The sequence below is a fragment of the Pelodiscus sinensis genome, chromosome 11 (assembly GCF_052426305.1).
Source record: "Pelodiscus sinensis isolate ZL-2025 chromosome 11, ASM5242630v1, whole genome shotgun sequence".
In the NCBI taxonomy this organism is placed as follows: domain Eukaryota; kingdom Metazoa; phylum Chordata; order Testudines; family Trionychidae; genus Pelodiscus; species Pelodiscus sinensis.
The window spans coordinates 3,539,870-3,562,701 of NC_143062.1; the positions used below are offsets into that span (position 1 = coordinate 3,539,870).

At 44.3% G+C, this 22,832-nt stretch overlaps 1 protein-coding gene across 11 annotated transcripts in view; it reads left to right on the forward strand.

Moving 5' to 3' along the window:
• IQSEC1 (IQ motif and Sec7 domain ArfGEF 1) overlaps nucleotides 1-22,832 on the forward strand; it is a 616,154-nt gene that overhangs the window by 563,926 nt on the left and 29,396 nt on the right. For all 11 annotated transcript variants that reach the window (XM_075939730.2, XM_075939719.2, XM_075939722.2 and 8 more), the window contains 5 exons: nucleotides 8,629-8,790; nucleotides 16,181-16,303; nucleotides 17,340-17,506; nucleotides 19,813-19,952; nucleotides 21,808-21,837. In XM_075939730.2, the coding sequence (XP_075795845.2) occupies nucleotides 8,629-8,790; nucleotides 16,181-16,303; nucleotides 17,340-17,506; nucleotides 19,813-19,952; nucleotides 21,808-21,837 (622 nt within the window). The remainder of the gene's footprint in view (nucleotides 1-8,628; nucleotides 8,791-16,180; nucleotides 16,304-17,339; nucleotides 17,507-19,812; nucleotides 19,953-21,807; nucleotides 21,838-22,832) is intronic.

The following is a 22,832-nucleotide window of genomic DNA, read 5'->3' on the forward strand; positions in this document are numbered from 1 at the left end:
ACTCTTGGAGTGTTTTAAGAGTCTGTTTTCCATATATTGCTGTGTGGTGCAACACATGTGTGACGGCGCGTCGGTGTTCCCCCACCTCCTGCACTGCCGAAGTGGCACGAATAGACTCCACCAGCCAGTAAAATAGAGGGAGTTTATTGCTTCTCCAGGATACAGCACAGCACAGATGTGATCCGGTTACAGGGCCAGGCCTAGGACGCCTCAGCCCCCCTTGAGATGGGGGAGACTGGGCCCCTAAATCCCAGCCCCTTGCTTAGGCTGCCTCCTGCATGTTTCCAGCAAGAAACTAAAACTCTCTTCCAGCCCTGCCCCCCAGCCAGGTGTTGGTCTCCGCCCCCCTTCCTTTGTCTCCCTCCCTGGGAGGCGGAGCCTGGGGCTACGTCTACATTGGCATCCCTTTCCGGAAAAGGGATGCAAATGTGACGAGTTGAAATTGCAAATCCGAGGGGGATTTAAATTCCCCCGACGGCATTTGCATTTACATGGCTGCCGCTTTTTTCCGGCTTGGGGATAAGCCGGAGAAATGCACCAGTCTAGACTCGATTCTCCGGAAAATAATCCCTTTTCCGGAGGATTTCTTATTCCTACTTTCAAGGGTGTCTGGGTTAATACACATTTGGGAGAGTCAGTAAGAATCTCCCATCACAGCACAGGGGGACTCCGGGTCACAGAGCAGACAGCACCCCCACCACGTCACAATATGTTAATCAGTTCTTGTGAAGCTTGAATTATTCCCTCCACTTGTTCATTTATTTCTCCACACATGTCCCTTTGGACTTCAGGATGTCTTTGTTTTCAGTCAGAGTTCCATGTACAATACAAGGTCTGAAGTAAAATAGTACATTCCTTAGTTAGTTCAGAGTTTTCTTTGTTTATAGCTTTTTTAGAAACTGCTTGTTCTGAGCTATTTTACTTTCATTAAGGATCTATCATCTAACTTTTAAGTCATTCCTCTTCCCTCTGCCACTGGTGATAAATGCAGGGTGGGCCGGACACCCACTGCTGGTGCCACACCCTCTGCTAGTCCCCTAGGCAACATCACTCGGGAGAGGGAGTTTAAGGGAAGTGGTGGAGTAGGGGTAGGAAGAGGAAGGGTGTGTCTAGACTACAGTTTTTTTCTAAAAAAGTGGACTTTTTTCAAAAAAACTTCCTCTGTGTCTAGACTGCTGGCGCATTGGTTCGAAATTAAATCGAAAGAATGTGACGGGTTTTTGACCGGGGTAAATCTCATTTTACGAGGAAGAACGCCTTTTATTGAAAATGTTCTTTCGAAAAAAGGTGTTCTTGAATGCAAACAGGGCTTTTTCAAAAGAGAGCATCCAGACTTCTTTCAGCTCGCTTTTTCGAAAGAAGTGGTTGCAGTCTAGACGCTCTCTTTCGAAAGAGGCTTGTAGTCTAGACCTAGCCCAAGGGTCGAACAGGGGCAGGAGCTTGAAGGAAGGGGTGGATGGGAGTGGGTTAATTCATAAAACGCCCAGTTAACTCTCTTCCTGTCAAATGGGGTTACATTTTCTCTATGTAAGCCATTTACAAAGAAGAAGAAAGAAAAAATCTGAATAACTGATTCTTTCCTCTAGCTCAAAATAGGGATGTTAAATTTAGTCTAATCGACTAGTCGACGGATATTCCATCGACAACTCAATAAGTGGGGAGCTGCAGCGGGGTTAGCTAACCCCGCTGCGACTCTGCCTTTTAAATGCCGGCTCCCCCCAGCACCAGCTTCTGCTCTCCCCCTTGCTGCCTCTGATAGCTGTCTAATAAGCTTTTGCTTATAGGATAGTCAACTAGTCGCTTACATCCCTAGCTCAAAATATGATGAGGAATATGAGTCTTCTTGACCCTCACAAAAAGCTTTCCTGAGAAATCTTAATTCAAATTAAATTAATACCCACTTTAAAATATGGTATGAGTTAGAGGTTGTAGGTCCTCCTAAATAGACCATTATGAAAAAGATTTTTTCCAGACAGCAATAAAGAGAGTCTGGGACTGTTCAGCACTACCTAGACTACAGACAGTGTAAGAAGCTGAAGACATATGTCAGGGGTAGGGAACCTTTTTTGGGTTGGGGCTGCTGACCCACAGAAAAATCAGTCAGGGGCTGCACACAAGTGGGAACCAAAAAAAAAAAAAATTCCCACAACAACCTAACCGTCACTGACATGGCCTCTGGCTGAGAAGGAGAAAGACACTCCTCACATTCCCCTCACACACCAGAGCCGAAGGTGGGTCCAAGCGAGTAGATTTTGTTTGTTCCAGCCCCATGGTGGGATGGCAAGGGAGCTGGAGCACCAGCGCAAGTTCCCTGATGCTAGGGGGTAGCCCCAAGTCTTGGGGGCTGGATCTAGGCAAGCTGGGCCACATCTGGCTCCTAGGCCTAAGGTTCCCCACCCCTGACATATGTTATTGGTGAGAAACGTTCTCTTCCTTAGAAATGTAATACATGAATAGCGATGGATACATAGTGTGCATATAGTACAGGCAGTCCCCGACTTACGCGGATCCGACTTATGTCGGATCCACACTTACGAACGGGACTTTCTCGCCCCGGAGGTCGGGGCGAGAAAGCCCCGTTCGTAAGCTGCTCCGGTGCCCCTGGTCTGCTGGAGACCGTCTACAGCAGACCAGGGGCACCGGGCGGGTTCCTGCGCTTCTGAGGCTTTGCCAGAGCAAAGCCTCAGAAGCGCAGGAACCGCTGCTGCTGCCGCTTCAGTCTGGGTGCGTGTGGTCTGCTGGGGACCGTCCCCAGCAGACCACAGGCACCGGGACTGAAGCCGCAGCCGCGCCTCTGAGGCTTTGCCAGAGCAAAGCCTCAGAGGCGCGGCACCCCGCTGCCGCTGCGGCTCTGCTCCCCGTGTCCCTGGTCTGCTGGGGGGGGGGGGGCGCAGCTAGTGTGCTCCCCCCCTCCCCCCAGCAGACCAGGCTTTTGTTTTGGACTCTGGGGCAGAGCAGCTGGGGCGCTGCCGATTGGTCCTGCAGCGCTCGCTCTGGGCACTACTGGACCAACCCGGCAGCACCCCAGCTGCTCTGCCCCAGGTCCTGATTCAGCCGCTGCTGGTCAGTTTCAGCAGCGGCTGAATCAGGACGCCTGGGGCAGAGCAGATGGGGTGCTGCTGGGTTGGTCCAGTAACACCGAGCGGCGCTACTGGAGCAACCCAGCAGCGCCCCAGCTGCTCTGCCCCAGGCGTCCCAAGTCAGCTTCTGCTGAAACTGACCAGCGCTGACTACAGGAAGCCCCAGGCAGAGTTGCTCTGCCCCGGGCTTCCTGGAATCAGCTGCTGATCAGTTTCAGCAGCAGCTGACTTGGGGACGCCTGGGGTTCTTAAGTTGATTCTGTATGTAAGTCAGAACTGGCGGTCAGTTTCAGCAGTGTCTGAATCTGGACGCCAGTTCCGACTTACATACAGATTCAACTTAAGAACAAACCTACAGTCCCTATCTTGTATGTAACCCGGGGACTGCCTGTACATGTTCAAGGCGCTGTATAAACATCAATCCTCAACATACCTTGCTGTCCAGGAAGTTTAGTACAGGCAGTCCCCGGTTTACGTACAAGATAGGGACTGTAGGTTTGTTCTTAAGTTGAATTTGTATGTAAGTCGGAACTGGCGTCCAAATTCAGCCGCTGCTGAAACTGATCAGTTTCAACAGCGGCTGAATCTGGACACCAGTTCTGACTTACGTACAGATTCAACTTAAGAACCCCAGGCGTCCCCAAGTCAGCTGCTGCTGAAACTGATCAGCGGCTGATTCCAGGAAGCCGGGGGCAAAGCAACTCTGCCTCGGGCTTACTGTAGTCAGCCGCTGGTCAGTTTCAGCAGCGGCTGACTTGGGGACGCCTGGGGCAGAGCAGCTGGGGTGCTGCTGGGTTGCTCCAGTAGCGCCGCTCCTCGGCGCTACTGGACCAACCCGGCAGCACCCAAGCTGCTCTGCCCCAGGCGTCCTGATTCAGCCGCTGCTGAAACTGACCAGCAGCGGCTGAATCAGGACGCCTGGGGCAGAGCAGCTGGGGTGCTGCCGGGTTGGTCCAGTAGCGCCGAGGAGCGGCGCTGCAGGACCAACCCAGCAGCGCCCCAGCTGCTCTACCCCAGGCGTCGTGGGCAGAAAAGCCTGGTCTGCTGGGGGGAGGGGGCACTAGCTGCGCCCCCCTCCTCCCCAGCAGACCAGGGAGACGCGGAGCAAAGCCGCAGAGGACGCCCACAGCGGGACAGTCCAGGCGCGCCACAGCTGTCCCGCTGCGGGCGTCCTCCGAGGCTTTGCTCCCCGTCTCCCTGGTCTGACCAGCAGACCAAGGAGACGGGGAGCAGCTTTTCTCGCCCCGGAGAACGCAGGTGGCAGGACCGCGGCTCATCTGGGCGTCCCGCCGCTCCCGTCCTCTGGGGCGCGAAAAGCCCCGTTCGTAACTGTGGATCCGACATAAGTCGGATCCGCGTAACTCGGGGACTGCCTGAAGTATATCTGTTTGAGAAAACTGAGAAACAGAGCAGTTAAGTTACTTATCCAAAGCCATATAGCATGTCCGTGACAGAGGAGTACAAATTAAAGAATTGAGGTGCTCCAGGCCACTAGATCTATGTTATATCCTCTAGACAAGACCGTTCAGTTACCAAAGGACCAAGGTAAGCCTTGGATACCAGTCTAAAAGCAATTCTGGCAGTGTTGCTTGCTTCAAGAAGTCCTTTATTCCTATTGAAAAAGTATTACTATGTGACTATTTGAAGAATGATAAAAGTGGTGTAAAAGAAAGAGTCTGAATTCTCCTCCCAAGAGGCTGAAGCAGTTCTCAGTGAACCATTACATTCTGAAGTATGGCACTGATTACTTGAACTCATTGGAGTTTTTCTGGGTTATCACCGGTGTCACCAAAATAGAGTTTATACCCAAATAGCTTGGTACAAGAGAGGTATTTAAATTTTTAATAAAATAACATCCTTGTTTATATCAGTAGTTATGAAATGCCTGGAACTTTTAGCAGACTTTTTTAATCAAACACTAATATGGATATAATCAGAATGTTTTGAAAAACCATGCATCTCGTATTCCCTGAAGAAAGCTATGGCTCTGCTCACTGATAACTGATCTTGATGTGTAATAAAGGTTATTGACTTTTTAAAGAAAGTACTTTTTGGATAACTTGGCTGTTTAGAGAGGATTGATAGCCTAACATCAACTTTGAAAGACTCTTTAAAACTGAAGACTTCTTTTTTTCTTCTGTAATTGAAAGACAAAACACTAATCTTCTGACAGCACTTTTTCAAATGACTCAAAGTCTATATTTTGCCATTAACCAAAGTTTAGGAGCCTGGATTGTTTTTGTTTTAACCTGCAGACATGGGGGGCATTTGGATATTCTTGTGGCTTAGAAACTGGAAAGATGATGTTAGGCTTTGATTTTTTGATATACCGTTCTTAGAACATTCCTTTTAGAGGGCAGGATTTGGCTCCTTTTGTTTTTTATTTAATTTTTACTAAAGGGGGAAGGAAAGTATAACACCTAAACCCTTTCTCCATTAAATTTATACTCAGTAACTTTTAAATTTTCTAACCTCTTGATGGATTCCGTAGCGTTCCCTGAATGGAAAGTTGGGATAGTTTTTACTTAAATCAGCAACCTACTGATAATAGTAGAAATGTAAGATGGGCCTTAATAGGTTATTTAATCCAGTCCCCTGCACTATGCCATGATTAATTATTATCTCTAGTCCATTCTTGACAAGCGTTTATCTAACCTTTTTCTAAACCTATCCAATGATAGAAATTCCACAGTCCCGTCCCCCTAGGTAATTCATTCCAGTGCTTAACTACACTTACAGTTAAGAAGTTTTTCCTAATATATAACCTAAATCTCCATTGTTGCAATTTAAGCCCATTGCTTCTTGCCTTGTCTTCAGTGGTTACGGAAAACAATGTACAGTATCATCCTTTATAACAACCCTTTACGTACATGTCCCCTCTCGGTCTTCTCTTCTCCTGACTAAACCCAATGTTTTTTAGTCTCTGCTCATCAGTCATGTTACATAGGACCTGCAATCATTTTTGTTGTATTACTTTTTGGCTTCGGGGTTTTCGTTGAGAGGAGAAGAGGAAAGGCAGGTAAAGTTATGATTTCATCTAGGAAAAAATATCTAATATTTTCCCTCTCTTTAGAAGATCCAGTCTCTGGTGTATGGGAAAAGTCTTACTTTTTATCGGTCCTTTGTTTTCCTTGCTTAGCAACTGCTGAAATGAAAAGTTCATGAGTTCACTTAACTAAAAATGCTGTGCAGGAACCCATACACTAGCAGGGAAAATTTCCTATTATGGATCTTTTGGGGTGTTTTGAAACTAGAAGTTCAGGGAGCTCCAGAATTCTGAAGTGTGATTCAAAAATGTGAGAATAAGCTCTTTAAATATTTTCTTCTGATGAAATGGTCTGTTTTGGCCTCTGAAAGGATTATTTTACAAGTTTGTCCTGAGTTTGTACAAGTTTATAACTGTTTCCTGCTACTCTAGCTTGAAATGAAAAGAGCCACCAAACTTGGTTTAAAAGATTGTGAGATGGAAATGTTTGAGATTGCTCAGTTTTGATGAAATTTGATGCATTTTTCTGTACTAATGTTAGCTAACAAGTAATTGAATAGTTGAGTAGCCACCTGAATTCTTAGCGGTTATTCAGCTGGTCTATAGTTCCCGGGGGTGGAGGTTGGGGTAGCAGCCAGTGCAGTCCTGCCCCACTCCTGCGGAGCTAGCTCCCTGCCACCTCACGCTGCTGCCTCTGTATCAGGTGCCAGGTGGGAGCTGGTTTGTGAGGGGAGCCAATTTAAAAACCAGCTTCCTTTGTGGACTGGCTTCCTGTTACCTTGCGCTGCTGCCTCTGATACAAAGGCAGCAATGTGGGGTTTTAGGGAGCTCCCTGGGAGTGGGACCAGAGCTGATACAGAGGCAGCATTGCAGGGTGGCAGCAGCTCCTGTCCGCGGGGAGTCCAAGCGCACTGCGTACAGATGCTTCTTTGCAGCAGCAGCCCCTGACCGTGGGAGGTCCGAGTGCACCGCAAACAGGCTGCTTTGCCTCCCATGGAGCAGCCTCCAGGCTCACGGCGGACAGAAGCTGCTTCGCCTCCCACAGAGCAGCCTCCAGGCTCACCGCAGACAGAGCCTGCTTTGCAGCAGCCTCCCCTGGCCGCCCTGCACTGTTACCTCTGATAGAGACAGCAGCACAGCGGGGGGCTAGACGGTACCACGGAACCAATGCTGGGGGGATCCAGCTTTTAAGCCAGCTATCCCCAGCACCGGCTTCTGCTCTACCCACCCGTCTTGCTGCCTCTGATAGGCAGCAAGGGTGGGAAAATGAGAGTAGTCTGTTAGATTAACCGATAAGCCTAGGCACAGGGTTAATCGTATACTTGACTACTTATTTACATCCCTGTTTTTCCGATCCAACATTTACTTGGGCATCAAATGTGCAATAGTGTAATGAGAATGGGGGTTGAATGCTGGGTTATTTGGTAATGTTATTTTCAGTTTAAAATATTGAGGAAAGGGTTATGATTGTATGATCATCCTTGTATGAAAATAGCAGGGTCACCTTGTTCTTTGAAATTGATTTCACTAGCATTAAGAAATGCAATTTCCTTCAGCTCATCCGGAAAGCTGCAAACCATTCATTTTTACAGGTGTCCGTTGTGTCATAATTCCTTAGAAAATAGAGGAGGCGATGAAATTGCTGGATCTGTGAAAGCATTGTATTACGAGTTGTGGGTGTCTGCTAGGCAGCAGCCCTGGAAACATAACATATTGTTTGTGCTGCAATCAGGACTTTCTCATTTAAAATACAAGAATAAAATATATGATTGCCTAAGCTACAAATTTATAGCAAATACAAAATCATCACTATTTAATGTTTGTCAGAAAAATATCTGCATACTTTTCATTTTGGGGGGATCCAAAATCATACAGAGCTAAAATTGGAGGTGTTGGATGAAGGAATGTAATTGCACAGAATTAAATGATTTTGAAGGAATCAAAAGCTGCTGTGAAGTATATGTTGAGAAGCTGGAAGAAGTAGTAAATAAAAAGAGAGGAGTTACCCTTCTTTGATTTACACCTTCTCCCATCTTAGTCTGAATTGCATTTTCTGTTGCTTTTTTCTTCTTTTCCTTCAGTTTGTGAATTTTAGATGCCTCTTTTCCCCAGAATTTGTGACTAAGATGTGTTGATTAGATTTAAAAAAATTTGTTTTCAGAGGACATGGCTCTCTTGCAGTCATCGGTAGCACAATGTGTTTGTCTTCAGTTTAGCATTTGATGTTGATGGTCATTTTAGGCCTGAACTTATGATGTAACAACTTCCATGATACATTTGAAGCTTCTTAAGTGCTCTGATTGGATAGTGTAGCTCCTGGAAAGACCAGGGAGAAGGGTCACCGGGATGAGTACTGCAGAAATGCAGTTAGAAAGACTTTTAGTGCTTCATCATGAAGATCCATTTCAAAATAAAACAGCTCTGTGGGTTTTACAGTATAACTACCCATATCTTAAAACTACAGCAGTCCACCTTCTAACTCATCCCGTTAATGTCACTTAAGAACAGTTTTGGGAATGAAGGAAATGAAATAAGTGGTTTTGCATTTCTATTTCTCCCTAGAAAACCTGAAAAAGGAGTCCAGTACCTAATCGAGAGAGGTTTCGTGCCGGACACTCCTGTTGGCGTCGCCCATTTTCTCCTACAAAGGAAAGGACTCAGCAGGCAGATGATTGGAGAGTTTTTGGGCAATCGACAGAAGCAGTTCAACCGAGATGTATTGGAGTGAGTAGTGTGTGAGGGGATGGGATGGAGCATTAGATGGTCATGACCGTGCAGAGGAGGGACCCTGAACCAGAGCAAGTGGGGGCAGGGGCAGATGTCCATTTCGCGGGGCCCAGGGCGGCACAATTTCACGGGGCCCCCCTTTGCCACGACGCATGCGCGGGGCTTCTTGAAGCGTGGGGCCCGGGGCGGCCGCCCTGCTTGCCCTGCCCTATATCTGCCCCTGAGTGGGGGGGGGGGCCCTTCCCACCCTTTCTGCTTGCAGTGCTCTGCAGTCATGCTGGGGCAATGGATTTGAGGTGCAGGGGTTTCCCTCACCCGCATGGTGCTTCTGCTAGGGCATGAGGGTGCCTATTTGGTGAGGGCCCCTAGGCACAGGTCTTGTTGGCCGAGTGGGTAATTTGTTATTGGCCCTGAGGGACACTTAAAAGGGTTGATGCTCGCTGAATGTTTTACGTACGGAATGAAAGTGTTTTCAAATAAAACCCTTCCAGACTGTAAGGATTAACAAAGAACATGCAGAAATAAACACTCTTCCCTATCTTCCGCCAATGCTAATGTTTCTCAATCAAGCTGATCAAGTAGGATGCTTATAAGAATGTATATACACTATATGGCAATGCATATTTACTCTTAATGTATGTTATAATTTCACTGGGGAGGACTGTGTCTATTTATTTTGAGACCTTTTCCTTCCACAAGTTCTAAAATAATTTAATGTGTGAAATTTTAAAAAAGCAAACCATTATGTCCTACACAACTCTTCATCAGTAAAGGATCGTGAAAATAACCATTACTAGTTCATAGAGATACACAGGCACTTCTTATGCTGGCGCTTGTCTAACAAGGACGTCTAAGACTCATCTCTTGCAAAGGATTAGATAAAAACCCATTTCAAAAGGAAAGCAAAAGTGAAGTATTAAATTACACTTACCAACAGTTTGGTTAAGATTATTCAAATACTGTCTGTTAAGGATGGAGGTTGGTTGCTTTTGTTGGTTTTAAGTGATTTGCTATTTCATTTAGCAGCGATTATTTTCAAGATCTTTATGGATGATGCCTTCACCAACAAAGCTTGTTATATCTTGGCTCAGATGTATTGTTTTGTGCACGTGACTTGCATGAAGAATTACTGTTTACTGCACAAAGAAACAGCTAGTTGTTTAGCTGCATTGGGCACATATGGGAGGGTTTATACTTTTTCCAGATTAAAAAGGCAAAACAAAAATTGTAATCACACATTTTTGACCAATACCACAGCAAAAATTGCTGAGATTGCATAGAAACAAATCTTTATTGAGAACTGGATGCCTTTCTTGGCTTTAGGGCAGATGGGGGCCCTAAAAAAATGTAAAAGTTATTGGAAAATCACTTTCATTCTGGTCAGCAAAGGCCTAATTCTGCCCCCGTAGAAAATCTCCTCGGGTATGTCTACACTGCAAAATTATTTTGAAATAACAGCTGTTATTTCGAAATAACTTTACTAGCGTCTACACAGCCAAACTGCTATTTCGAAATTAAACCGAAATAGCAGAGCGCTTATTTTGAATTTGGTAAACCTCATTCAATGAGGAATAACACCAAATTTGAAATAGCTAATTCAAAATAAGTGCTGTGTAGACACTTATTTCGAAATAGGGGGCCTCCAGCCTTCCCAGGTACCCTGGTGGCCACACTCTCTCCCTCCCCCACTCCCTGGAGCTCTTAAAGGGGTTGACTCTGGCCACAGTGCCTGTGCCAGCTCCAAGCCTGCCAGCCCAGAGCCAACAGTCACTGCCCCTGACCCAGTGGCCCCGAAACATGAGCCAGCAAGCCACTGGCAGCCAGCCCTCCACCGCTCCCCAGGAGCAGTCTGCCAGCTCCCAGGAGCCTGACAGGGCCCAGAGAAGGCGGGCACCTTCTTGGTCCAGGGCGGAGCTAATGGACCTTATTCTGGTTATGGGGGATTCCCTCAATGTCCATGATCTCCGCACTAGACAGAGGAACGTGGCCGTCTATGGCAGGATAGCTGCCAGCCTGGCCACCAAAGGCCACATGCAAACCCAGGAGCAGGTTCTCATGAAAATCAAGTTGGTCCGGCGAGATCCCCAGCCCTGAATCCTGAGCTTCCCCTCCCCCTTCTTTCCCTTGCTTCCCCCTTCCAGCTCCCTCCTCCCAGGTTTCCTTCTCCCCTCTCCCACCCTCTCTCCTCCCCTTTCCCCAGTCTCACCAGAGTTTTATTCATCCCCCCCCCCCCAGTTTTGTTAAATAAAGAGAGTTTGTGTTTATGAAAATACATGTATTTTATTTGACATCAGAAAGGGGGGTTAGGGAGGGGTAAGTGGAAGGACATGAGGGAGGAATGAGGCACAAGCCCCCAGTGAGGCAGACCAGGGAGGCTCTTAGTGCTCCTGAGGGTGGAAGCTCTCCCGCAGGGCCTCCTGGATCCTGACAACCCCCCAATGGACCTCCCAGATGGCAGCCTGCAGCAGGTGCAGCCAGGCTCGCAGCAACGTCTCCACGAAAAGCACCAACGTGCCCATGGGCAGCTCTGGCTCCATGTTGCAGAGCGCTGTGGTGTCCCGAGTGAGGACAACCAGAGCACACACAGACAAAACTGCTTTGCTGTCCTTCATCAAGGTAGGCAAGCAAGCAGGGAAACCTGAGGACCGGCTCTCCAGGGAGTGGGGGTCCCTTTAAGCACAGACCTCAGATATCCTCAGGCAGCAGTCACAGAAAGTAACTCCTGACCTTAAATGCGATTCCGAATCCACTCAGTGTGGACACGCTATTTCAAAATAGCAAAACACTATTTCAAAATGCATTTTGTGTGTAGATGCGTTATTCCAAAATAGCTAATTTCGAAATCAGATATTTTGAAATAACACTGTAGCGTAGACGTACCCCTCTTGATATGACTGGAGGTGGATAACTAATAGTGTGAAGTTATCGCAGACCTCATGATAGTTGGTGTTTCTCTTAAAGCCAAGCCCTAGGAGTCATGTGATTAAATGAGAAACTTGGGTGTTAATTTTTTAAAAAATAAGTTTCTACACCTAATCACTATAGAGAAAATCCTGAACATCTGACCCCTTAAAGCCACAAAAACTAGAGAGCAAAAGGAAAGAACTCTGAAGTCATTTTTAATCTTTTTATTTTTAAGCTATTTCCTTAATTTTGGAGGGCAGAGTCATGAAACATGGAAATTAAATACATTATGGCAATGCACAATTTCAAGCACCCAAATGAAGGAAATGAAAATAAGGTTCCCACACCAACTTTTCACTAGGCCTTGTTTCAAATATATAATTTAATTTATATTTTTTACTGAATGTGCAGCTTGATCTGTGACTGTGTGTTGTATCTCAGCTGGGCAAGCTGAACAGTGTAGCAGAAAAGCTTATCTGCATTTATACCTATCTTTGCTTGGAGGGACCTTCTATCTAGAAACCAGCTGGTTCAAGAGTTGCATCTTTACTGCACAAACAGCAGGAGAAGCTAATTGAATGGGGACTGGGTTCTACACAAAGGTATGCAATGAATTGGAGTGACTAGTCCTGCTGCATGAAGCCTCAGAGAAGTGGCAGATTTCAGCTGAGCAGTTCATCCAGTCAGACTACTCAGCAGGAAGCTTGACTGTCCCATTCTAACCATTTGCAGCCATTCCCTGGATCTGTGCTACTGCTCGACTGAAGTGAAGATTTTTCCAAGGAAGGCGTATAGAGATGCATGGCCCCAGCAGTAGGCCTGGGGCTGCAGCAGGTAGGGAGCCTGCTTGAAGATCCCAGCAGGCTGGATCCAAAGGCCTGACAGGCCAGATCTGGATCATGCCCGCTCCTGGCATATAGTCTAATGCTCAAAGTAAGCTATGGTGAGCAAGGAAGAGGCTGGATTCAAACCTAAAATGAGTCATTGATTCACTGTGTGATGCTGGGCAAATCATTTAACCTCATTGTGCCTCAGGCAATCTAACAGCAAATTGGGTAAGAATCTCCTTGATAGCCAGATGGTGTATATCTGATGGGCTTTCCTGGCTGAATAAATTGCCAAAAAGGACACCCACCTGCCTGTGATCTCCTAGCTACATTCTTGCTGAAATTAATATGTTCTTAAAATAATCTCCCCCAGCTGTGTTAGGAAAAAAATTGTTCCAAGATAGCCGAATAGACTTTCAGAGCGCACTGTGAGCAGTGGCTGCAAAAAGCACAATGGCTTAAACCAGGCTGCCCTGCTGTTAGGTTTGTTCACGTGCATTCTTTGTGGCGCCACAGCACAATGGTGACTCTTTTTTTCCATCCTTGATCAAGACTTGCTTTTAGATTTAAATCATACTTGAAACGTGATTTCATTCCCCCGTGATATCAATAGTAGCTGCAGGTAGTAAAAATGGAAATAATTTAAAACATGTAATTACTTTGCATGAGAAATGTGTATGCTGGTTTGTCACTCTACATCAGTACATTTAATAACAACCCTTTTAACCTGAATCATACTTTCTTGTGGTAGCATCTGCTTTACTGTGCTATTATTTTGAGTGGTTGTAGCTATATTTCATTTATCCTCACAGTGCACTTTCTGGTTCTTATACATGAACATGCAGATACCACATGGGAACATTTCATTGTATTAAAAACATCACCATGCAATTTTGAAAACCTCCAAGAAAATAATCTAAATTTCAAACTCAGGGCGGGGTCATTGGCTATCTGGGGGGATTCCCCTAATGTCAGGCTATCCCTGGGTTGCATAGAGACAACATTCTCGCTTAGTGCGATACCCCTTGTCAAGAGGGGGTGTGTCATGAGGCATGGTTAATCATCTACCTGCTCAAGACATCTGACAAGCTGTCTGACGAAGAGGGTATTTGCCCACGAAAGCTTATGCTCCAATACATCTGTTAGTCTATAAGGTGCCACAGGACTCCTTGTCGTCTTTTCAGTGAATTCTTTATAAAGCTTTAAGACCATTGTGCTTTCCTTAGCAGTAGAGTAGGGAACTAAATCTCAGAGTCAGTTGTAGTGTTACACTGGTGGGGAAAAGCAGCTAAGTGGGATGTTCCTTTGTACCCTCCTTCCTCTGCTCTGCATGAGGTCTGCAAAGGGAATAAGCATCAAGAGGATGCCATACTAAGCAGCATGTCATCTTCCAAACACACATCCCACACAAACTTAAGACCTGGAGTAGAGATCAGGGAAAGTTAATTCTGAGTGAGCCTAATGCTTGCAATTATGGGCTCTAGCTTTAGCTACCCACAGCATCACTTTTGTCCCTGTGGCTGATGAGAAGATGTTAGTAGGGACAATTGAAGAAATATCCCATTATACAGCTTGCCAAGGATATTTGGAGATCCACAAAACCCTATATCTTCCCTTTCCATGCTTTGAATCCACCCCAGCTGATCCATACCAAACTGGGTGGGGTTGCAACTTCTTTGGAGGATAGGGACATAATTCAAAATGACCTTAGCAAGTTAGAGAAATGGTCAGAGGTAAACAGGATGAGGTTTAATAAAGAGAAATGCAAAGTGCTCCACTTAGGAAGGAACAATCAGTTCCATACATACAAGATGGGAAGCGACTGTCTAGGAAGGAGCATGGCGGAAAGGGATCTAGGGGTCATAGTGGACCACAAGTTGAATATGAGTCAACAGTGTGATGCTGTTGCAAACAAAGCAAATATGATTCTAGGTTGTATCAACAGGTGTGTTGTAAGCAAAACTCGTGAAGTCATTCTGCCGCTCTACTCTGCACTAGTTAGGCCTCAGCTGGAGTACTGTGTCCAGTTCTGGGTGCCACACTTCAAGAAAGATGTGGAGAAATTGGAAAGGGTACAGAGAAGAGCTACAAGAATGATTAAAGGTTTAGAGAACATGACCTATGAAGCCAGGCTTCATGAACTGGGCTTGTTTAGTTTGGAAAAAAGAAGATTAAGGGGGGACATGATAGCGATTTTCAAATATCTAAAAGGGTGTCACAAGGAGGAAGGAGAAAATTTGTTCCTCTTGGTTTCTGAGGACAGGACAAGGAGTAATGGGCTTAAAGTGCAGCAAGGGAGGTTTAGATTGGACATTAGGAAAAAATTCCTAACTGTCAGGGTGGTCAAATATTGGAATAAATTGCCAAGGGAGGTGGTGGAATCTCCCTCTCTGGAGATATTTAAGAACAGGTTAGATAGACATCTGTCAGGGATGGTGTAGGTGGAGCTTGGTCCTGCCTTGAGGGCGGGGGGCTGGACTCGATGACCTCTCGAGGTCCCTTCCAGTCCTATGATTCTATGTACCTGCTGTTCCTTTTAAAGAAAAAAACTGCAGTGTTGGAGAGACAGTGATGTTTCAAACCTCCAGAGTTTACAGTAGCAATTCTGTGTGCGTATGTGTGTGTGTGTGTTGTCGTCTTTATAGGGATGAAGTGTGTGTGTGTGTGTGTGTGTGTGTGTGTGTGTGTGTGTGGTCGGTCCTTATAGGGATGAAGAGGAGTGTATTTCTCCTTCGTTTCTCTCCTTGTACTATTGCTCAGAAGGAAAGCATATGGGCTGAAGTTATTACAGCACTTTGGAATTAATCTGTAGTATGACAATAGTTCATCCTGCAAGAGAAATGTGTATGCTAGTTTATTATTGTACATCATTTAATTAAAAGCCTTTTAACCTGGATCATACTTTCTTCTTTTAGCATCTGCATTACTGTGCTATAACTTGCAGTGATACAGGTTTGGTTATTTACTTGTTTTTTAGGCTTTAGTAGAAAAGGAGCCCACAACTATCTGATTTGAAAGTAGCCTTTCGACATAGCTGGATCTGTGATCATCCCGTTTTAGTTCCACAGTCTATACTAACCAAGCATATACTTGACTTGCCAGGAATGTATTAACTGAAAGATGGGGTGAATGATGAGGAGTTGAGAGAGCCTATAAAAATATCATACAAAGCTAGAAAATTTACACCTTTCTTAAGAAAATTCTTGAACCCATAGCCACTTGGTGCAGAGTGTCCTGTTTACTACAGCTGTTTGAGTTAGTATTTGAATCAATATAAAATCTTTTAAATTAGTATTATTAGAGCTTGATAATTCACTGAGTTGGGAACACGAAACTGATTTGCGATACTGTGGCGTGCTTTACATTGATCAGCGTTCATCAGATCAGCAGCTCTGCAATATAGAAAAATCATAGCTTGCTTACATATGCTCTCCCTCCCTCCCCCTGCCCCTCGATAAATTCCTTGCAGTTCCCCTCTTACACTTTCATGGACAATTACTGCAACAATCTGGATATTCTGAAACATATTTGTGGCTTAATATTTTACAAGAGGTGGGAGAATGCTGAAAATGCTGGTTTTTTCCCCCTATTTCACATATTTTGAATAATATATTTTTGAAGGGGCAAAGAACAAACAAGAATGTGTTTTGTCTTAGCTGCGTTGTAGATGAGATGGACTTTTCAGCAATGGAACTGGATGAAGCTCTCAGGAAATTTCAGGCTCATATCCGTGTTCAAGGAGAAGCTCAGAAAGTAGAACGACTCATTGAAGCTTTTAGGTATGGCATCCTGTCAGAGCACCTGACACCATCCAGCTGTCACATGTGAAACATGGAGGTTGGATAGAGTTAGGCTGGATTAAGTTGCCTTTGAGAACAACAGGAGGTTTTATGTAGTTACATGATGTATGTATTTATTTTACTTTATCCATTATATACACGTACATTATACATGTATAAATTATAGAATAAGAAACTTTTATGTGCTATTGTTAGTGTATTAGTATAATTATTCTATTACAAGCCATCCTCACTAGAAGTCCAATATACGTTCCAAAAAACTTGGACTTTTTTTCCCCCACAACTTAAGAGTGGGGAATGGGAGGACTTGTAACACATCAGTTCGTACAAGCATCAGCGACTTTAGTGCGGAACAGATGTATACTGGGGCGACTTACAGAGCCCTCCCCCCCCCCCCCCGTATGCCTTTATATAATATATTCTAAATTGAAAAATTGTCTCCCAAATCAATTTGATTGGTAAGGTTGGTTTTTTTAAAAAAAACTTCAAATATCTGTGCCTGAAAATTCACTGTTGTAATTTTAGAACCTTAGTTTCTGTATTTGGAGGCATTTGACTTCTGCATTTTACAGTATGTCCATGTACTTTTAAAAGCTGCTAAGTACAGTGGGGTGAAGAGCATTATGTTATTATAGCCCAGATAAATGTCCTTTATTGTGGAAGGAAAAACTGTAAAGCATCGAAAATATCAATGTAAAAATCCTGTCCAGATCTTCAGCTGCTGTAAGCAGGAGCAGCTCCACTGAAGACGACAGAAGTTAATCCCATTGAGGATCTGGCCCCGCTAATCAGTTTATTGGTCACAAAATGGAAAACTTAAGCCTTTTACTTCAGCATTCCAGGTTGTTAGTTCTGAAAATGTGATGGGGTAGAGAAGTACTATAGGAAAGAAAATGTGTGAAGCATAAATTATATGAAAATTGGCCTCCTGAAGGCAACAGTTCATTGATTGGATGGATGTTAGGCCACAGTTAAGAAATGCTCTGCGACTACGTCCCCTCTTTGTGTCTTACAGCCAGCGTTACTGTATCTGCAATCCCGGCGTTGTGAGACAGTTCCGAAATCCTGATACGATCTTCATCCTAGCTTTCGCAATCATATTGTTAAACACAGACATGTATAGCCCAAATGTGAAACCAGAACGCAAGATGAAGCTGGAAGATTTTGTTAAGAATCTAAGGGGTGAGAAAGCTTTAATGATTGTTAGCAAAGCTTTTTATTTGTTTAGGGAAATGTATATTATTTATATATAAAACTTGTCTAGCCATCCTAAGAGCAACCCTACTTCAGACATGATCTATGAAAAAGATAAAATATGTAGAGCCCAGTTCTGATTTTACTTATATTGCTTTTACATTGGTGTGAAAATATTGACTTTCGCATTGTTATCCCTAAAATAATGTGAAATCAGAATTAGGCTTGTAATCCTGCATCATCCATATTCCATGCTCATTATAAAGCACTTCTATCCAGTCTTTTATTCCCAATTCCCTTGAGATACATTATAAATATCTTCTGCATTATATTCACATCTCTGTAATGTGCCAATTTTCTGGATGTAATTGAAACTTGGCCGGCTGGTAGCCTTTGTGTAGGTCAGATGGCAGCTCATACAGTTTGCAAATTTTACACATGTGAATGAGGCTGAATAAACTCTATTATATAGTACAGTTGTTCAACAAGTGAAAAAGGGCACAAAAAGATCAGTAGTGTGCATTATAAGCCCACTACAGGCCATCATTGCTATAAGTCCTAGATATGTTCCAAAAAACTTGCACTTATAGCTAAACAACTTTAAGCGGGGAATTTTTTTCCCCATAGCTGACTTCCATTTGTGCAAATGGGGGGGTGGGAAGGGTTGTGCACGACATAAGACTGGGGAATGGGAGGATTTCTAATGCATCAGTTCCTACAAGTGTCAATGACTTTAGTGTGGAATGTCACTAGGGAGTGTATTCATTTCAGACTGAATAATAGGGTGTGTCTACACTAGCCCCCTAGTCCGAACTAGGGAGGCTAATGTAGGCATTCGAAGTTGCAAATGAAACCCGGGATTTAAATATTCCACAAGGTGTAACAGTTAACTTGAACTAAGGACTTGGTTCAAGTTAACGTTTGACGGCCGCGTGTAGCCGTGGGCAGTTAGTTCGGACCAAGGGGATTTAAAAATGGTACCTGGACGGGAAGATGCAAATAAAGCCCGGGATATTTAAATCCTGGGCTTCATTTGCAACTTGGAATGCCTACATTAGCCTCCCTAGTTCGAACTAATACCCATAGTTATTAATTATGGTAGAATATCTAGCAAATGAGTTGGGTGAAAGAGAGAATAATGTGTATGATTAATCTGGTTTGCATAACATATGTGGTTACAACTTACATGAAAAGTTCAATTAAAACGGGGAGAGAAAGGGATTTTATCTGGGATGTGGGATTCAGAAATTCTGCTTCGCTAGTTCAAATCCAGCTGAGGTCATTAGTGACTGAAAGTCACTTAGAATGTGAAAACTTTTGGGCAGCTTTTATTTTAAATGAGCCTGGCTCCCTGGAACACTAGGCGTTGGTGTAAAGGTCAGCTTGCAGAATGGAGTGCCCAGTGGGCTCTTTCCTTTCCTTCTAGACAAGTGTCCACATCACCACCACCACCACCACAATTCACACATTAGTTGCCACCCTTGCTGGCGCTGTCCACAGAGAGCTCAAGGCATTGAACAAACATGAAGATTGCACTACCCATCTTGCCTGTGGAGCTGATCCATCCAGGTCAGGTCTAAGGAGCATTGGTGAGGCAGATGGGAATGGTTGCACTGGTTCTGCCCTATGCGTGTACTGTTCTGGGGACACACAGCTGCGTCTAGACTGGCAAGTTTTTCCGCAAAAGCACCTGCTTTTGCGGAAAAACTTGCCAGCTGTCTACACTGGCCGCTTGAATTTCCGCAAGAACACTGACGATCTCATGTAAGATTGTCAGTGTTCTTGCGGAAATATTGTGCTGCTCCCGTCCGGGCAAAAGCCCTCTTGCGCAAATGCTTTTGCACAAAAGGGCCAGTGTAGACAATGTGGTATTGTTTTGCACAAAAAAGCCCCGATGGCGAAAATGGTGATCGGGGCTTTCTTGGGCAAAACCGCGTCTAGATTGGCACGGACGCTTTTCCGCAAAAAGTGCTTTTGCGGAAAAGCGTCCATGCCAATCTAGACGCTCTTTTCTGCAAATGCTTTTAACAGAAAAACTTTTCCGTTAAAAGCATTTGCGGAAAATCGTGCCAGTCTAGATGTAGCCGTAGAGTTTAATGTCCAAACACGCTGTCTGGTAACTTTCATCTACATAAAATTCACTTAAAATTTAAGACTGCCTGTGTCTGTATTTTGGCCCAGGTAAGAAGCCCACGTTATCGAGATATAAGTGGGAAGGTGGGAGCTAGTGTTGACTAATCAGGTCATTGTAAGCCAAAGTGGTAACGAAACCAAGTGGTCATTGGTTTCTGCAGGCGTAGATGATGGTGAAGATATCCCACGAGAAATGCTGATTGGAATATATGAGCGAATTCGCAAACGGGAACTGAAGACAAATGAAGATCATGTATCCCAAGTGCAAAAGGTTGAAAAACTCATCGTAGGAAAGAAACCAGTAAGTTAATTTTTCACTGAAATGTCAACTGATTATGCCAGATGACTGAGCTGCTGCGCAAGGGATGCTACCCGAGGCTGCCTGGAAATATAAATTGGGCGGGACAGTAACAGAAGATCAGAAGTATGTCACTGTAATAAAATTGCTACAAATATGATCTTGTTTTTATAACTTTCACTAAGCAAGTGAACATTTCTCTGCATTCTAGCCTAGTTGGTAGTGCACATCTATGTGTAGTGGGGTTTATGAATATTACACATTATTTTTAAAATAAAGATGATTCAATTTGTACTTGGTTTAGCCACACATTCTCCATGTTACCTTCAGTCCTGAAATCTGGCTCTGAAATGTCTGCATTTTAAGCACCTTTCATGATTATATTTCAAAAGGATTGGAGCATGTTGCTGCAAAGTGACGTCTTAGAAAAAGCAATTTCAGTTTTATACCTTTTAATTAAAGATTTTATTGGTATCAGTATTTCCTAATCCTTAAAGCATGCTGTATAAGGGAGTGTTTAGGAGAGAGATGTACATTGGTGTACTCTTGTGGTGTCAGAGACAATCTGGGAACAAAGTCCTCTTGAATTCTAGGGCAGGTTCTTACACTCGCATCCTCCCTCTCTATGCTTTGGCAACTCACTTAACCCCTCTCCCTCTGTTTTTCTGTCTGTAGGAATGGGATAAGTATATTCACAAGGGTGGTGAATATGATTCTGACTTTTGTATTTAGCCATTGATTTCTGTCCCAGGATCTTGAAGTGCTCTACAGTCATTAATTAATTTCTCCTCACAGAATCCTTATGTGGAGGAGGAAAGTATTTTTATCCCCTTTCTTAGAAATGAGGCACCTAAGGCACAGAGAAATTCAGGGGAACATTTTCTAAAATGTCCACTAATTTGGGGTGCCTTGGTTTTTGGATCCACCCCTAAAACCTGCAGCTGAAGTCCGTGGCTACTCCAGCTACTCAATGCTTGTGAAAGTCAGGCCTGCGGGGAGCGGTTGGGGCCTCGAGTTGGGCACCTTGTGAAATGATTTGCCCAAGGGCACACAGCTGGAAGTAGAACCCAGAGCTTCGAACTCTCACACCACAATCAGTAGATTCCAGTTTTTGAGGTTCAGCTTATTACTTCCCATTGGGAGTTCTCAGTGAGTAAGGAGAGATTAGAAACTGAGGAAGGATCTCAAGATTTTCCCAGTTTCTTGTAAAGAGCTTTGAAGATGAGTGCTAAATATTGTTTATCTGACCTGAGACTAACTCTGTTGGTTTAAAGCATACCACAGAAAAATGTGAATTAGATCCTGTTTCCTGTTGTCATGTGTGGAGTAATCAAGGCATGAAAGAAGACTGAACACCTCCTAGAAGAACTGGGGAAGGTGTCACCAAATATGAGAAAACTAATAGTGTCTTATACTAGCAAAAGCTATTTCCATATGCTTTGGGAGAGGGTGGAAGAGATAGGAAGAAAAATGTCTTAACTGTTCCGTAGGAAGTATTTGGGGGGAGATCATATTGACTGTCACACGATTTTCATTTGACACTATTTGTATGTATTTCTGGCTCCTGCCTTGTTCAGGCGCATCATATTCCAGAAACACAGGTTGATCCTGCAGTGTACCCATGCAGTCAGTGGAGTTAGGAACACTTAACAGCCTTTCCGAACGCACACTAGTTTTTCATGGAATCACATGCATTTGATGAGATTTTTTTCCTGTGAAAGAAAATTCAAGAAATAAAACATTTCTATGAATAAAAATAGGTGGCTAGTCATGGTAAGACCAGGAAGTGTTCACTTGCTATGATACAGTACTGTTTTCTCTGAAGTTTAACAAACTTGTATGTGTCTTTCTACTGTAGATTGGATCTCTGCATCATGGACTTGGCTGTGTAGGTATTCCTTTTCATATTGATTCATGCTTTAGAAACCACATGAATGAGAGGCAGTTTAATATTCAGGGTTATACCTTACTAACATTAATATTTTCCTGATGTATTTTTGGCTTTTTCAAAACGTAGGTGTCTTTCAGTTGATTACTCTTTTAAGCAAACTTTTCTCATTGGTGACTTAGCAAAAACATGCCAACACCTCCTGTAGAAGTCAATTCATGCTCTGTGGTATAAAGATTTCCTAAGAATGAAAGTTTTTCCTTGAGGTAGTTTGCAATTCATTGCCTAGAGTATTTTAGATTTTGTGTTTTCTCATGTTCTGTCTTTTTAATTGTCAGTGCTAATAGAAATTGCCACCACATTATCTAGGTGCCCAATGCAAAAATAAAAATTACATTGATTCTGCCCCATAAGGCACATCTTCCACCCTGTGCTCACTTTGTCTCTTATCAAAAGATAGATGAATACAGCAGGCATTAAATAAAAATTCAATTATATTCCAAAAACCTTATGAAGTGTTCCACTTATTTTAATCTCAGCCTAGTATTGCCAGTAGTAGTACAGTAAACTTCCGATAATCCGGCACCTTTAGGACCCAGGGGGTGCCGGATTATCAGATATGCCGGACTATCGGAAGGGGGGTTATGAGGGGGGTGGGGAGGGGGGATGCATCCCCTCCACCCCACCCCAGGCCCCTCATAGCCCCCCCCTTCCGAAAGTCCAGCTCTGCCCCAGGTGTCCCTGATTGAGCCGCTGCTGGTCAGTTTCAGCAGCGGCTGAATCGGGGACGCCTGCAGCAGAGCAGCTGGAGTGCTGCCGGGTTGGTCCGGTAGCGCCGCTCCTTGGTGCTACTGGACCAACCCGGCAGCACTCCAGCTGCTCTATCCCAGGTGTACCCAAGTCAGCTGCTGCTGAAACTGATCAGGGGCTGATTCCAGGAAGCCAGAGCAGAACAGCTCTGCCTCGGGCTTCCTGGAGTCAGTCGCTGGTCAGTT